Here is a 16,676-nt window from a genome sequence, read left to right as displayed (position 1 = left end):
TCTCATCCTAGGGCATCATCTAACTGACACTTTTGACCATGCGTCTAAATCCGGCGCACGTGGCAACCTTTAGCGTCAGTTAGATGACGTTTATCCTAGGGTGTCATCTGCTTTTGACCATGCATCTAAATCCGACGCACATGGCAACCTTTAGCATCAGTCAGGTGACGCGGGTAGGTTTAGGTCTGGGGTGGGGTTAGGGTTAGACCACTAGGAGGCCCGTCTCATATTGACGCTAAAGGGTGCCATGTGCGTCGGATTTAGACGCATGGTCAAAAGCGTCAGCAGGGTTTCCGCGGGGCATTAAAAAGCATTAAAAGTCATTAAATGGATTTTACGAAAATTAAGGCCTTAAAAGGCATTAAAAAGCATTAAATTTGATTCTTACAGGCATTAAATTTTTTTATAGTTTTGAAGAGAATGTTATACAAATTTATTTGAATATAGCCTTCATAATTAATAATTTGTAGCAAAATATGTACGTTAGTATGCTAAACACGCGGAACCATTTTGGTAATTGCTTCCGGCCGGAGCAGAATTGCCGTGATTCAGAGGTGACGCGGGCATTTTGCACAGTAGTGGACAGGTCTGAAAGTACGAAAGATGGGAAAGTGCAAATTTCAGCAGAAGTGGCTGGAAAATGAAGATTTTAAGACATGGTTGCAGCCCGTTGCTGGGAAACATTATGAAGGATTTTGCCGCGTTTGCAAAAAAGGATTTAAGTTGGGGACAATGGGCGTCGGCGCCGTAAAATCACACATGCAGTGCGACGGCCACAAATCGGCGGTAAGAGTCAAACAGCAAACAACGATGCCTAATTACTTTGGAGTGACCGACAAATCTACAAGTAACGTTACGACGACAACAGGTGCTGTAGTCACCAACGTTTGTGGAGCAAAATCGAGCGACCTTCGATCTGCGTTTGGCTCGAATGCGACTTTGCAGGCGGAGGTGCTGTGGTGTCTGAACACCACGGTCCATCACCACTCTTACGCGTCCAATGAGGGAGTTTCTGAGTTGTTCCAGGCAATGTTTCCTGATTCTGAAATCGCCAAGTCTTTCTCTTGTGGCAAGGACAAAACCAGCTATATGTTAAAATTTGGACTTGCCCCATATTTCAAAAACCAATTGATTACAGCAGTTAACAATGCAGGACCGTTTGTGCTGATGTTTGATGAGAGTTTAAATCAATCAACAAGAAATAAACAACTAGATGTCCATGTTCGATTTTGGGAAGCTGGTTGTGTCCAGTCGCGTTATCTGGGATCAGAGTTCATGGGACATTCAACGAGTGAAGATCTACTACACCATTTCAAAGTAAGTATAGTTCTTTTATCCATGCATTTATGTAATTATAACTGAAACCCAAAAGGAAAAAGATTAGGCTTCTTATCCACCATCTAGTGGACAACCTTAGTATTGCACCCTCAATTTTGTCAGTTGTCTGATGGTTTATTATTTGCTGTTTTTTTTATTATTTGATGGTTTATTATTTGCTGCACAGAGCATCAGAAATCCATTAAATTAATCATGTTTCCTCAGAATAACTTGTTCTCCATATGTAAAAAGTTTAGGAGTTTAGATAATGACCTCTACAGGGTTAGTTCACCCAAAATGAGTCGTTAATTACTCACCCTAATGTCATTCCAAACCTATAAGACCTTGAAACACTTTTTTTTAATTTGCATTTTTGTTCAGTTTATTCAGTTTTATTTATTTGTGTTTATATTATTATTGAATGTTTATTGTCTATAATGTAATTATGTTTGCAATTATTTTAAGTTAGGCTAGTTGTTTTTGCTGTATTTTTTGTAAGTGTTGTCCAAGTAATAAATAAAAAAAAATTATTTCAATTTTTCAATTCCAATCAATTTTTTATTGAAGCAAATAACAATATAATGTCTAACATCTTTTCAGCATTTTTTGTTGGTGACTCATAATTTATTTATTTCTGTTCTCAGAAATCTGTGCACCTTCTAGACCTGAAACATCTCCTTTCCATCAGTATGGATGGGCCCAACGTGAACTTAAAGTTCCTCAATAATCTCCAGCAAGAACATGGTGAACTACATGGAGGTCGGCAGCTAATTTCGGTCGGGAGCTGTGGACTGCACACAGTACACAACTCATTCAAGACTGGCTTTTCCACATGGAATATTGACAAACTTCTGAGAGCAATGCACTTTGTTTTTCACAATGTCCCTGCAAGAAGGGAAGATTATACAAAACTCACTGGCTCATCTCTTTTTCCGCTCTCATTCTGTGGACACCGATGGGTGGAAAATCTGCCTGTTGCAGAGAGAGCCATTGAGGTATGGCCAAAGCTGAAAGAATATGTGGAAGCAGTCCGTAGAAAAGAACTACCAAACCCTGGAACCTCTTCATTTGATACCATTGAAGCAGCAAGTAAAGATCCCCTGATTTTAGCCAAACTTCAGTTTTTCTTGGCGTTATCCAGAACGTTTTGTCCATTCTTGAAGAAATACCAGACTGATGAGCCAGTCTTGCCATTTCTGTGCAGAGACTTGACAGAGTTAATGATGGTAATAATCTAATTTCAGCTTTTTTTCAATGGCTATTTTTTGTTTCATGATTACTTTTGAAGTGGGTATACCACATTGAATAACTCTTCTTGAATAGTAATTAATTAATTCTTGAAAAGTAAAGAATTAAATAAAAAAGCTGGTTAACAGGATGCTAAATAATTAGACAAATTTGTTTTTCCTTTTTGTAGAGTCTGGTGAGACGTTTCATCAAAAGGGAGCTACTCCAGGACATTACTCCCTTTAAACTGACCAAACTTGACATTGATGACCAGAAGAACTGGGTCAGTGCAAGCCTCACTGACATTGGATTGGGTGCTGACTCTGTCATTAAGGTAATGCATTGTTACTGTTTCATATGTATACATAAACTTTAAAGTACACTGCATTAATACCTTATATATTATTATATCATGATCTAACATGATGTGTGTGTGCTATCCCTCCTTGATAGGCTCTTCAGAGCAAATCAAGCAACAGAGTAGGTGACCTCACTGTCCTTGAATTTAGAAGGGACTGCATAACGTGCCTCTCCAGAATCGTTAAGAAAATGCAAGAAAAGAGCCCTTTGAAATACCCCACTGTCAGGCAGATAGCATGCTTAGACCCCTCCATCATGAGCAGAGACCCAGAATGGTGCAAGGGAAAGATGAAGTCTCTAGTTCAAAGATTTCTGCAGGACAAGCAGTTGACAGGAGGAGTTTCAGCTGGTAGGAATATTATAGGGAAATAAAGGTTTCACACAGCGTTGTATGCTTCTCAGTACTTTTATCTTAAGAACATTTAGAAGATTACTTTAAGTTTGTAAATAAATACATGTTACATATTTTATATGCATTAGTCTTCCTCTCATGTTCAAACTCAGATTAAATAAATATATTTACATCAATATCCTGTACCAGGTATATATAAATAACCATCCATTTACATTAATGTGATTCATTATTTGTGTTTGTCCATTGCAGGTGATGCTGTTTTGCAACAGTTTGATAGCTTTCTCTCTCTGCATGGGAAAAGTGAGGAGTTCCTCTCTTTCAAACCCATGGAGCAACGACTTGATGCATTCCTTCACCAAACTCTCAACGCATCTTATCCTGAGCTTCGAAGTTTCCTTCAACGCCTCCTGCTGTTGTCTCATGGGCAAGCTACGGTAGAGAGAGGCTTCTCCGTGAACAAGGAAGTAGAGACATGCAACATAAAGGAAGAAACTGTTGAGGCCCAGAGACTTGTCTGTGACCAAGTACGTGCTTTAGGGGGGGTTCTCAAAGTGCCCCTCACAAAGGAACTACTGGCTTCTGTAGCCTCCGCCAGGACCAGATACAGGATCTACCTTGATGAGGAGAGGAGGAAGAGAGAGGGTGCCATGCGTGGATTAAAGAGAAAAGCTTTGGAAGATGAGCTGGAAGAACTGAAAAAGAAAAGAGGGGTGTTGACAGTGGTGTGCGCCAGCCTTCAGAAGGACGCTGATCAACTAGCTGAGCAGGCTGAGGGCAAATCTAATGCACTAATGGCTCAAATGATTACAAAATCTAATACTCTAAGGAGGAGATTCAAGGAAAAGTGCGATGAATTAAAAAATGTTGAGTCAGAGTTGGAACTAAAATCGACTAAATTAAGGCACATGCCATAATTAACTTGTTTACACAGTAAATTCTATATGCAATTTCTATAGCTCTTGCATACATGTATGTACTTTGAATACATTGTTTCAGCATTTAAAAAGTTGAGCATATTGAAGAGCTGTTTTTGTGATTATAAAATAATTATAAATAAAATAATTCTGTTTTTGAACTCTTAAGGTGGCAGTGAGCTTACATTTTGTTATAATTGCACTTTTGTTTTTGGTTAAAGTTACTGGTTTGTTGTTTTGCACACTCTTTTACAAAAGCAAGCTTTTTGAATAATTGTGGCTCTCAACTTAAAGAAGTAGAGTTCCTGCGAATTTTGAAATATCTCCAAATAAAATAGACATTTTTAGCAGTTTTAAGAGCCATTTCTAATTCAGTTCAGAATGATATAGATTCATCATTGTATCATCGTCAAACTAAATGGTTGCTATTCAGAATTTGGGACATGTCTATTTAAAAAAACAAAAACAATTGTGTGTATATATATATATATATATAAAATATCCGTGGTTGGTCATGGGTCGTGTATGGCATTATTTTTTTTAAAAATGGCATTAAAAAGGCATTAAAAAGGCATTAAATTTCATTTGAAGATACCTGCAGAAACCCTGGTCAGTCAGGTGACACCTAGGGATGAGAACGGGCTGATATACTAGTAGTTTGCTATTTACTTTTTTAAAGAGGGGGGGGGGGGTAATTGCGATGATTAGTGTGTAATGTTGCTGTTGGTGCATGAACAGTATCTGCAAAGTTGCAGCGCTGAAAGTTCAGTGTAAGCAGAGATGTCGTCTTTTAAAAATCAGGAAGTATATTGCCTACAAAAATGACTCGATTGGGACTACAGCTGGGTTTTAGTCGTCACTAACCCACACATTTGCAGGTCTGCTGTGTTCGAGCTTCCCACGGACGCTGTACTTCGTCAACAATGGATACAATTTATGTTTGACTATGTTCCTGAAAATGACGATCGTAATTTAGCTCTCTGTGCTGCGCATTTACGAAAGACAGCTTCCAGAATCTCCACGAGTTCAATGCCGGATTCAACAAGAAACTGTTACTAAAACATGAAGCAGTTCCAACTTTAAAACCAGAGGCAGCAGTTGTTGGGCCACAACCTGTAAGTAGGCTAAGACTTAATCTTTTTAAATGTATTTGCATGTATAATTCCAGATGTAGCCTTGTGTTTTATTTTTTTCAAATGCCAGCGCTAGCTTTATAGCCACTAGGCTACTAGTTATGCTATTTTGTGTCTATGACAAACGTGTACAAACATTATGGACCTGAATTTTGTATAAGTGCTAATATTTTAAGCCAGATATTTTTCATGTGAATATGCTTTATGACGTTATTTTTCGATTTGATCAAGAACGTGAACTAATGCCAACGCTGTTTGAGTATAACATTAGCAGTCAGTTGCTGTTGTTGCCAGTCAGATGCTATTGTGTTAAACAAACGTGTATAAAGTTTAAAAAAGTTTAAAAAATCATTCAGAAACAATTAGTAAGAGCTATGTGTGGTTGAATCTATTCATCGCCGTTTTCTGGGTCTGATTCTGCCTCAAACATACTGCAGTTCGACACCATTATTTACATGAATGGACCGGAGCTCATGACCATAGACAGTAAAAGAAATGGACACAGCGACCCCGTTGATTTCAACGGAGAGAGTTGAAGCTCAACATGGGCACTCACTTCCTGATAGCCAAGCGTTCTGCGCAGGCTCAAACTGAGCTTGACGACTTAGATGTCACGTGAGCAAACTGACTGACAGTGGTAAATCGTTTAGTAGCTGTGCCATGACAAATTTTAATCGTGCACAGAGATGGCGAAACGCGGCCTCGAGCAACTTTTGGTAAGTATTCTGATTAATTATTTTGTCATTTTGCTTCTATTTATGCCATGGGGTGACTTTAGACAGTAAAAGATTGCCTGCGAGGCTGTGCGAGCTTCTCCTGTCTATACGGTAACTTCTCTACTGTGGTTATGACGCAATTTTTAGCCTATTTTTACAAAAACCGCTTCAACGGGGCCATAACGTAACATACAATGTAATGGAGCCTTTTATACATTGTCGTGTTTCTTTAGAAATAAATAATGGACAAATGGAGTCTTTGGACGCCTCAGATGTAAAGTTATTCGCTGTCAAAGTGACGCCAAAATGAATGGGAGTCAATGGGATGCTAACAGCAGGTGATAGCCCGCTACAATGGCGACCCCCGGAGGCAGCTTCAACTTCCCGCTGATGGATTACCCCCTTGCTCATGACATGCAAGTTTCGCCTGTAAAGGTAATGGGCGTTAACCTTCCGGACAACAGTGAGCGACAGTTTAGCCAATCACCACACACCAGCCCAAACTAACCAATCTGAGCCCACTGCCTGTTTCTGAGGGAGTGGTTTCATAGAATCAGGAAGTCAACCGGTCGTTCGAGGATAGAGGAGAGAGCAGCTTACAATAAAGGTGAAGTTTATGAAAAATAAGACTTTTAAAAAAAGAAAAACCACGAATACATGTAATATTGCACCCCATAAACACAATCATGCAAAGAAAAAAAGCAGCTATTAACCAAACAATGTAAGTTTATAAGTATGTAAAACTATGAAAAATATATTTAATAGGCTATTCAGTCAAAACATTAAACACAAATACAAGCCAAGAATATTTAATCATACTTTTAAGTATCTCGATCAAAAGATTGAATACATGTACAGTCCAAATATACTTAGAGTAAGTATATTTCTGCGAAGTATATACTTACATGTACTTATTTTTACTTTAAAAGATGCATACTAATGGCACACTTGAATAAACTTCTTATTATGTGAGCATGCTGCTAAGATCCTACAAAATTATGTGCTATGCGCATTTGCAACTAATTAGCTTATGATCATTAATGTGCAGCTTGAGATATATTTAAAGAAACATTTTTTTTTTTCACTGACATCTGCATGTCAGTGATGGCAATTAGTAAATATTCTTTGGAACAAAATGCCAGACCATTCATGAGAACTGCTCTGGGGCCTACAACAACTCATTCAAACATTTCCAGCATGTCAACGTCTTATTCATGTGTCATGCATCTTTTACCAGATTATTCTTACTTACCACAATCTAAATGTGGTGGTAATTGGGATCTCGTTGAGATGCAACATCACTTGATTTGAAGGTCATTATTGAATGAATGTAGGTTGGTGCTTATTAAGTATGCTGAGTACATTATAAGGAATGTCTTTGTGAGTATGTTTATTTGCACATGGCAAAATGTATAAAAACCATGTGATGTGCGTGGACTTCAGTGATTGATTGTAAGATGTCCTACTTCACTCTTGTCTTTTTAGCCCTCAGTATCCTGAGCAGCTTCATGCTGAGTGAGGTTTCTGCTCTCAGATTGCCACTTCCAATAGACAGTGATCCTAATAGATTTACATGGGGACAGTTTCAAGAGGTAAGTGCTTTATATTTTCCTTTACTTGAAATAGTAGTAATTAGTAATTAGTTTGGAATATACAATTTGCCAAATTAATGCACTGTCAAAATAGTTTCCTGAAATGTAAAATGAAAAAAAAAGATATTAATTTATAATACATTACTTTTATTTTGATTATTATTATTATCATCATCATGCCTTTTTGCCTGTCTTCATATCTAATATAATTGAATAAACCTGATTAGATTGCACCAAGAAACATTTTTTTAATGGTTAGGGCAGGCAGATATATTTCTGTAAGGTGTCAATGCATATTTTCACTTGCTACAGTGTAAAGAAATGTGAGGAATGGGTCAGCGACTGTTAGAGCTTTCTTAACTTATGCTTTTCCCATTTTTAATATTTTATAAATAGCCTATAGATTTTATTCAAATACTGTAAAATCTTAATACAGTTTTTCTCAGTCGCTTTAGTGCATTTCTCACATCACTATTTACATTTGCACAACAGTTCATGCAGTTCCAACGCGTTCTCAACACATTTAGCTCAAAATGGATCGCTCACTCCTCAAAAGCAAGTATTCATGTCAATGAAAGTGTCAATGTCATCAAGATGAAAAGTCCTGACACCGTTGTTTATGAACAAGATAGTCAAATGGCGTTGTCATGTTTCCATTATGACAGTTTACTCTGTACATTTTTTCCAATGCAAAAAAGTCAGATATTGGTGACACTACCTGAAAATGCTCAAGACAGAACTATATACTATATTTGCTCAGCCATTTGAAAAATACAGTAAAGTTACACATTACTGTATTTAGTGAGGTAACTGAGTACAAGACACTGCATGTTTCACATTTTTACTGCATATGGTCTTTGCAATTCTAATTTGTTCACAGCATTGTGCAAAAGAACAAATACATTTACTGTAAAACACACATAAACTCCCTTTGGGTCGAGCTGTGCACAACCGTACACAATATTGCAGGACATGTTGGACCTGAACACACAACATACATAGTACTGTAATCATTCATGCACATCCAGACGTTCCTCACTGTCTGAAAGCTGAGATTCACCTGAGAGAAATTGTTCAATTTAGGAGACATGTTCAGGGAAATAAAAGATTTTAAAAAACGTGTAAAATTTATGTAATTGACAGATTTTGACAACTAGTTCAACATTTTTGTATGGAATGACTCAAGCAATGAAATAATGACTATTAGTTTTATAATGACTATTCAGCATTCACAAGTATAGTTAATTTTGACTGACATGACATAAGCAAATGATTATGTTATAAAACAGCAGTGAATTGTATGAAAGCAATTGATGCATGTCCAAAATCATTTGCAATTTGTTGGAATGAATGAGAAACTTCTACTATGATGTGCACAAATGTCTAAATGTTGTGGAGGTGGAACTAACTGTTGTGCAAATGTAAATAGTGATGTGAGAAATGCACCAAAGCGACTGAGAAAAACTGTAATAGTTTGAAATTGACATCAGTGTAGTACACCAATAACTGTACCATTTCCTCTTCTTCTACATTCATGTTGTCAAAGAATGCTTTGATTCCCCGGAGTCTGAATATAGAGGACTTCGCTCTTGATGTAGCTCCAACCAGCGGTCGTGTGAGCTCTCCCACCATCCTGCGACTTCACCCCATAATAGCAAAACCAGCACACCTCCATGCCAACCTGCCGCTTCGGTTCGGGCGGGATGAGCAGGCGGGCACAGGTGACCGTGCTCCCAAGTCCACCATCAACCTCCCTCAGCGTTTCGGCCGGTCCTGCACCATGTGTGTGCGCTCAGAGAATGCACCCTCAGCCACAATCACGCAAAAGTTTGGGAGGAGGAAAATCTTCGCTTTAGACCCTTTTCGCGCCTTGACTCTGTACACACGCACACCTGAATACCCATTTCCAAAAGAAAGGTATAGAAGCTCGATATTTCTCAACTGAAATATTAAACAACACCCACCAGTAGATAGATAGATAGATAGATAGATAGATAGATAGATAGATAGATAGATAGATAGATAGATAGATAGATAGATAGATAGATAGATAGATAGATAGATAGATAGATAGATAGATAGATAGCACACATTTCTCTGTATAACACAAATTTCTTTATTTGATTTCTCTCACAGGACTCAAGTCCATGACTACATGCTTGAAATAGAAGACTCAAAAGAAAGTGTAACGAACACAGATTACACTGCTTTAGACTGATGAACCCTGTAAAAACAACAGCTGATGGGAGATGTTTTATGAATGTCCGTTTACGTATTTGCATCTGTACTTTGCTGCTTGTAAATTGCTAAAGTAAATTATAAGTAACACTAAATAGTTGTGACAGCTTTATTCAGATAATTATAATTCAATATTTTAATATATTGAAGCAATCCAACACCCATAAATGTATCTTTGTTCCATTGGTTTCTGCATTAAAAAAGACACTCAGCTTTCACATGCACTCAGAGTACATTGTTAATGAGACTGAGGTATAATTAAGAGACTCATTGATTAGATGTTTCATTTTGATCCTCTTCTACAAGATGACTGGCTACAGGTTGCCGAGGAACAGTGCAACATTGTTGCATTTGCCAAACGCACACACCTCTCGCCAAGAATAATGATATAAAACACCTTTCCTCCATAGGGGAGAGGGTAACATGATTAAATTAAATCAAAATGTAAACGTGGAAGGTTTCCTTCAGTCCTTTGCCCCAGAAATGTGAGCCAGCACTTGATGCAAAAGTAAAATGATTTATTGTATTTAAACAAAGACAATGGAAGTATTCAATCTTCAGGGGAAGATCAGACCAAAACAACAACAAACAAAAGAGGAAACTTACTATTGGAAGGAGAGGTAAATGACCTACATGTAAAAGAAAATAAACAACATATGCTTCACCTCACCTCACTAACCAAAAACAGGGATTCATATTTTACAAAAAGAAAAAGGTGACTCAATCTCCCTACTGCTTTCCATAACAAATAACAAAAGTTGATATATAAAATCTAGATACAATACCTTTTAATACCGAAAACAAAAGTTAGAAAGAAAAGAGATAAAAGAAGAAAAGTCAGTACCTGAAAGCAAACCTATAATGCTGTTTTGACACCCAAGCACACACAAAAGATGAACTGCAATACACCAGGACAACACACCAGTTTCACACTCAGTTACAAACCTCTGCAAGCAGTGTTCACTCGGCTTTCTTATAGCATTACCAGAGAATGTCTAATAAGGGGAGAACTTCCACTCTCAGTAAACTTCTGGCTTCTGAACTGGTTGCAGTTCCACTCTGGTTCCATATGAGGGCACTCACAGGACGAGTGCAGAATGAATATGGAGCTACACCTCTCAAAATCCACTTTTCTCAGGATATTATTTGTCTAGTAATTTGAATGTTGTATTCGAAACAAGATGCAAAGAAATTACACATTGTTGGGTGTTAAATGTTTTAGAGTCACTTGTTTAAACAGCCCATTCTCACCCCCAAGGCGTCACCTAACTGACCATGCTTCGATATCTGACGCTTTAGGCGCCCTTTAGCGTCAGTTAAATGACGCCCTAGGATCGCGTGTACCCTACCCTACCCCCACCCCATACCTAAACCTAACCGAGTCCTCTAACTGACGCTTTCCTTTAGCGTCAGTTAAATGACGCCGTAGGATCGCGTCATGTAAGTGACGCTAAAGGGCGCCTAAAACGTCAAATATTGAAGCATGGTCAAAGGTGACGCCTTGGGGTGAGAATGTGTTGGTTTAAAAAAGTCTTTTAAAATATCCAACGACTTCATGCACATCGTACAACCAAAGTGCTTAACGCAATCCTTCAGTCGCTTTGGTGCTTTTGCGCTCTGCACTTTCTTAAGACAGCTGACACAGGTAAATACACATGCTAGAAGAGCTTTTGTAAAACTAAAGTTCTTAATATTCTGGTCCCGCTTCGGATGCCACGATGCCATCAAGCGGCATCTCTGGTCGTAATCAGTCCTTGACTGACCAAACAGCATTCACTAGCAGAATGCTAGCGTGTTATGGGCAACAACAACTCAACCTGTAAGAAAGCGAAAGGACATAAGCACTCATTCATTCAAGTTTCGACCTATAAACCATGTTGAACTTGCAAAACCTACAGTAGGCTACAATCAAATCTTTGATCAATCAAATCAGTACAAAACCAAAATTCAGGACAATAGGACTTAATACCAATTGGCTTCATCACTGTCTCCTCTCCAACAATAAGCTGGCGCAATATGGCTGCCGTCGCATCATCCAGGTGGATGCTGCACATTTGTGGTGGTTGAGTAGACCCCCCCCCCCCCCTATTCTGAACTGTAAACTCAGAATACTACGCAAACGTGCAACAATTCAATAGCAATTCAATGGTAAATTACACACATTAATTTATGCAACTTCATGTAGGCTATTTAATCTATCCTTTAATCTACATCAACCAATGCTTTTGCTTACTGCTGGCAATTCAACCATACCAGATGACTTTAAATAAACATCACATTTGTGTTTCTTTTTTGTATTTTTATTTTAAGAATGTTACACTTTCTTCTCCTGCATCCTATTCTCCTGCAATCAGCACGACTGAAAGGTTTGTTTGACCTGCGCCCTCACTGTGCATTTGCATTTACTTCAGCCTGTTGCTTATTCTTTTCACTTTTGGTGTGAAAGGGCCTTTACTTTTACCAAAAATCAAACTTTTGTTTTGTTCTGGTTTTTGTTATTATAAAACAAACGAACAGGCCTAGCCCAGTGTGACGCTGTGCGGAGAAACAGAGCTGAGGCTGGGTCCAAACGCAGTGTAGCTTTAATCAGACACTTGAAACAGGAAACAAGACAAGAAGCAAGACTAGCAAGAATACAAAAACACCAACGTTCACATACATAAATTCAACAACCAACCAAGACAGGGCAGAAACACAGGGCTTAAATAATCAATGACAAACGAGCTAGACAAGATAACAAGGGGGCGTGAGAAATGAGAAACACCTGGGATAAATAATAGACGGGCAATAACTAATAACGAAAACACACAAAACCACTACGTGACACCCAGGTTATAAAAAGTAATACAAAAGTAACGCAAGACATTACTATCAAGACACAGAAAAAGTAACTAATGTAGCCTAATTAGTTACTTTTTTAGGGAGTAACACAATATTGTAACACATTACTAAGTAGCCTAACTTTTCCACAATACTGTTCCTTGCTTTCAATTTTTTTTTTACCAACAGGATTAATGTGTGACATAAAACCTCATGAAGTGATGCTTATTTGCTTATTGAATTACTTACAACACACATGCAATAGTTGTCTTGTTCAAACGCAGTTCAAACCATCTGAATTAAATGCACAATGTAACAGGCCTACATCATTTCCAAAAGCTTCCAACTGCATCAGTGAATTACAAAACTGACATAAACACATGAATAAGTAAAGAGATAAATAGCATTTTTTAATCATTTTCCCTCACAACCAACAGATTACAAACAAATACATTTTGGTATGAAGACATTGGGGTTCAGTTATATTTGCTAAATGTAATCTATATGTCCTAAATGTGCACCCTAAATTATTATGAAATATGGATATTCACATCCACCATTGCAAAAAAACAACGACAACTGCTGAAACCTGGAACTGTACTCAATTGAAACCCTGAGGAAGGAAAACTGAAATATGAGACCTGGTGTAAGGTTATGCTATGGCACGAATCTTAAACAAGTTCATCGATCATGATGTTAGAAACACTTTCACTGTGCAGAGCGGAGGTAAGTGCACGAGTTCAGTCATTCAAAATACTAATCGAATAAATAAAGATTAATATACAACTTTGTTACACTGTTATAGATGTAGCCTATAAGCTAACTTTTAAATTGTATTAAATAGCCTACATTCCTTTTACAGAACGTTTTACAGAAGTTGATTTGCGTTGTTTTATAATGATGTTCATGGCTTATAAATTACGGATAAATCACAGAAGTACGTTCCTGACGGGTTTTACTCCAGTGAATATTTATTTTTGAAAATCAACATATAGGACTACATCTAAAGTTGTCCAATAAAATAGCTATCCTCTCTTTTTGTCAGATTCATCTGTTGTGAGCATTTATGACATTAAAATGGGAGACATAGCAAAAGGAAAGATGATCTTTGTGCAGAAATGCTCTCAGTGTCACACAGTTAAGGCTGGTGGCAAGCACAAAGTTGGCCCAAACCTACATGGGCTCTTTGGTCGCATGGCTGGCAAAGTACCTGACTACTTCTACTACACGGATAACAACAAGGATAAGGGTAAGGGTGATTACAAGGAAACAAAGTGACTGAGAAAGTGACTTCACTTTCAACTGTGTGTGAACATTCTTCATAGCCATTTCTGACCTTGACAAGCAGGTATAGAGTGAATAAGTGTAATGTTTTAAATATATTTGTGACCACATTGGCCTTGTCACGTTGTGGGTTGTGGGATCTGTGTCTTGCTTCTTGTTCTTGTCTGTCATTTGTTGAAGGGATAGTTCACTTTGAAATGAATTTTTGGTATGTTTTAGCTTACCTCAAGCGCATCCAAGATGTAGGTGTCTTTGTTTCTGCAGTAGTTACAATTTTGATATTTTTTGCGTTTGTGTCTGGATGTGGCTGTGGTTACAAGAGGTAATGCAATACATCAATACATTTTTGAGTCATTAAATCGTGTTTAATTTGGACTTCTCTGTGCATGCTCTTTGACCATAGACCTCCATTATACGACTGATAGACACAAACGCTTTCACCTAAAAATATCAAAATTGAAACTACTGTGGAAACAAAGACACCTACATCTTGGATGCACTTGAGGTAAGCTAAAACATACCAAAAATTAATTTCAAAGTGAACTATCCCTTTAATTGTCTAATCATTGTACACATGTGTTCCTTTGTCTTGTAATTAGCATGCATTTAAGCCCTCATGTTCGCATTGTTTCTTTGTCTATTATTGAATGTTTATTTTCCAGAGGGCTGTTCTATAAAACAAGATGATTAAAATACAAGCCAGTCTTATTTTGGTTAGCATACTTATTGTAGGTTGATCCCGTTTCATAAAGCAAACTTAAAATACTTCAAACTCGGTTACTTCCACTCATTAAGTCTACATCCCTAGCAGAAGCCTATGATCAGTCAATGAGCGACGGCTCATGGTACAATCACAGAGAGCCTCAAAAACACTCTCCAGAACATTCTCATGCACGGTACCATGCTGGTGGAATGATCTCCCCACCCTCATCCAGAATGCAGAATCCCTGTCAGCATTCAAAAGACAACTGAAAACTCATCTCTTCCTTGAGCACTTAACATATATATATATATATATATATATAAATCCTTTTCCTTTAAATCCTTGCTTATCTGGCTTATGCTACTCCGAGCAATGTCTGAACTTTGTATTTTGAGCATTTCTTGCATTGTTTTTGCCTCTTCACGATGACTCGCTTGGTTTTGTCACGGGGACACACAGGAAAATAGGTCGATCCAAACGCAGTATGGCAGTAGTTGTTTATTAAAGTGTAATCCATCTCATAGTCATCCAGGCAAGGTTCAAAGTCCATGTAGCAATACAAATCCAAATACAAAATAAACAAACAATACAAGAAACCAGCAAGAAACACGAACAGAACTCCGAAGTGTCGTGACCACATACAATGACTCCGTGGCAAGGACAGAAACAGACAGGGTATATATACACAGGACTAAACAATGTAACTAGAAACAGCTGTGTGCAATGATGAGTGATTAGAAAAGACAAAGGATCGTGGGAATGGCAGTTCCAGAGTGAATGGTGACAGTATGGGGAAAGAGACCTCTAGTGGACATTCAGGGAAACACAAACCAGACACTTTGACATAACCCACTCTTCTACGGAGCGGATCCCAGACGCTCCATCAGACCAGAGTGGGACAGGATGTGAACATCAGGGCGGGACGGGAGGGACCGACCGGGGGTGGGATAGGAGGGACCGACCAGGGGGGGAACAGGAGGGACCGACCAGGGGGGGAACGGGAGGGACAGACCAGGGCGGGAGGGACAGACCGCTTACTCCTGGACGGCCCGGGCGAAACAGATAGTCCATCGGGCAGCCAGGGCGAAACACATAGTCCATCGGGCGGCCAGGGCGCGAAGAGCCCTCGGGCGGGCAGGGCGGCGAAGAGCCCTCGGTCGGCCAGGGCGGTGAAGACCCCTCGGGTGGCCAGGGCGGTGAAGACCCCTCAGGTGGCCAGGGCGGCGAAGACCCCTCGGGTGGCCAGGGCAGAGAAGACCCCTCGGCCGGCCAGGGCGGCGAAGACCCCTCGGGTGGCCAGGGCGGCGAAGACCCCTCGGGTGGCCAGGGCGGTGAAGACCCCTCGGGTGGCCAGGGCGGTGAAGACCCCTCAGGTGGCCAGGGCGGCGAAGACCCCTCGGATGGCCAGGGCGGCGAAGACCCCTCGGGTGGCCAGGGCAGTGAAGACCCCTCGGGCGGCCAGGGCGGTGAAGCCCTCTCAGGACCAGACACCAGCTCGGAAACAGACACCAGCTCAGGAACAGACACTAAAACAGAAGCAGTCACAAGGACAGACAGAAACACAGACACAGACACTGGGTCCGGAACTGACATGAGCTCCAGCTCTGGAACAGGCACTGGCTTTGCCTCCGGCTCTGGAACAGGCACTGGCTCTGCCTCCGGCTCAGGGACAGGCATGGGCTCTGCCTCCGGCTCAGGGACAGGCACGGGCTCTGCCTCCGGCTCAGGGACAGGCACGGGCTCAGGAACGGGCTCAGGAACAGACACTAGAACAGAAACGGTCACAAGGACAGACACAAACACAGACACAAACACAGGGTCTGGAACCGACATGGGCTCCAGCTCTGGATCAGGCATTGGCTCTGCCTCTGGAACAGGCATTGGCTCCAGCCCTGAAACACCAAACACCGGCATATCCAATATCCGAGCCAGACGTTCCAGATAGTCCCGGCTCAGGAAGGCAGACGGAACGTTAACAGTCTCGGACTGGTCAGACGGGACGTGAACAGTCTCTCGC

The 16,676-nt window shown here is 39.8% G+C and overlaps 2 protein-coding genes across 2 annotated transcripts; both read left to right on the top strand.

Annotated features, from left to right (window-relative positions):
- Window positions 1-717: 717 nt before the first annotated feature.
- LOC148970911 (uncharacterized) lies at window positions 718-2,555 on the top strand. Its single transcript, XM_089123101.1, has 2 exons — window positions 718-1,317; window positions 1,962-2,555. The coding sequence occupies exons 1-2, from the start codon at window positions 733-735 to the stop codon at window positions 2,553-2,555; spliced, it is 1,179 nt and encodes a 392-aa protein (XP_088979227.1). The 5' UTR covers window positions 718-732.
- Window positions 2,556-7,344: 4,789 nt separating this feature from the next.
- On the top strand, window positions 7,345-10,094 carry npvf (neuropeptide VF precursor). Its single transcript, XM_039679001.2, has 3 exons — window positions 7,345-7,614; window positions 9,161-9,531; window positions 9,751-10,094. Exons 1-3 carry the CDS (start codon window positions 7,480-7,482, stop codon window positions 9,830-9,832), a joined length of 588 nt encoding a protein of 195 aa, XP_039534935.2. The 5' UTR covers window positions 7,345-7,479; the 3' UTR covers window positions 9,833-10,094.
- Window positions 10,095-16,676: the final 6,582 nt, after the last annotated feature.

This window comes from Pimephales promelas, chromosome 18 (assembly GCF_988280905.1).
Source record: "Pimephales promelas chromosome 18, fPimPro1.hap1.1, whole genome shotgun sequence".
NCBI classification, from domain to species: domain Eukaryota; kingdom Metazoa; phylum Chordata; class Actinopteri; order Cypriniformes; family Leuciscidae; genus Pimephales; species Pimephales promelas.
This window is presented reverse-complemented; position numbering and strand designations above follow the sequence as displayed.

Excerpts from the sequence above, each read along its gene's own strand:
- LOC148970911 (XM_089123101.1), top strand. The coding sequence starts at position 733 with ATGGGCGTCGGCGCCGTAAAATCACACATGCAGTGCGACGGCCACAAA. Across the intron at positions 1,318-1,961 it reads ATCTACTACACCATTTCAAA|AAATCTGTGCACCTTCTAGA; the intron begins GTAAGTATAGTT and ends TTCTGTTCTCAG.
- npvf (XM_039679001.2), top strand. The coding sequence starts at position 7,480 with ATGTCCTACTTCACTCTTGTCTTTTTAGCCCTCAGTATCCTGAGCAGC. Across the intron at positions 7,615-9,160 it reads CATGGGGACAGTTTCAAGAG|AATGCTTTGATTCCCCGGAG; the intron begins GTAAGTGCTTTA and ends ATGTTGTCAAAG. Across the intron at positions 9,532-9,750 it reads TACCCATTTCCAAAAGAAAG|GACTCAAGTCCATGACTACA; the intron begins GTATAGAAGCTC and ends TTTCTCTCACAG.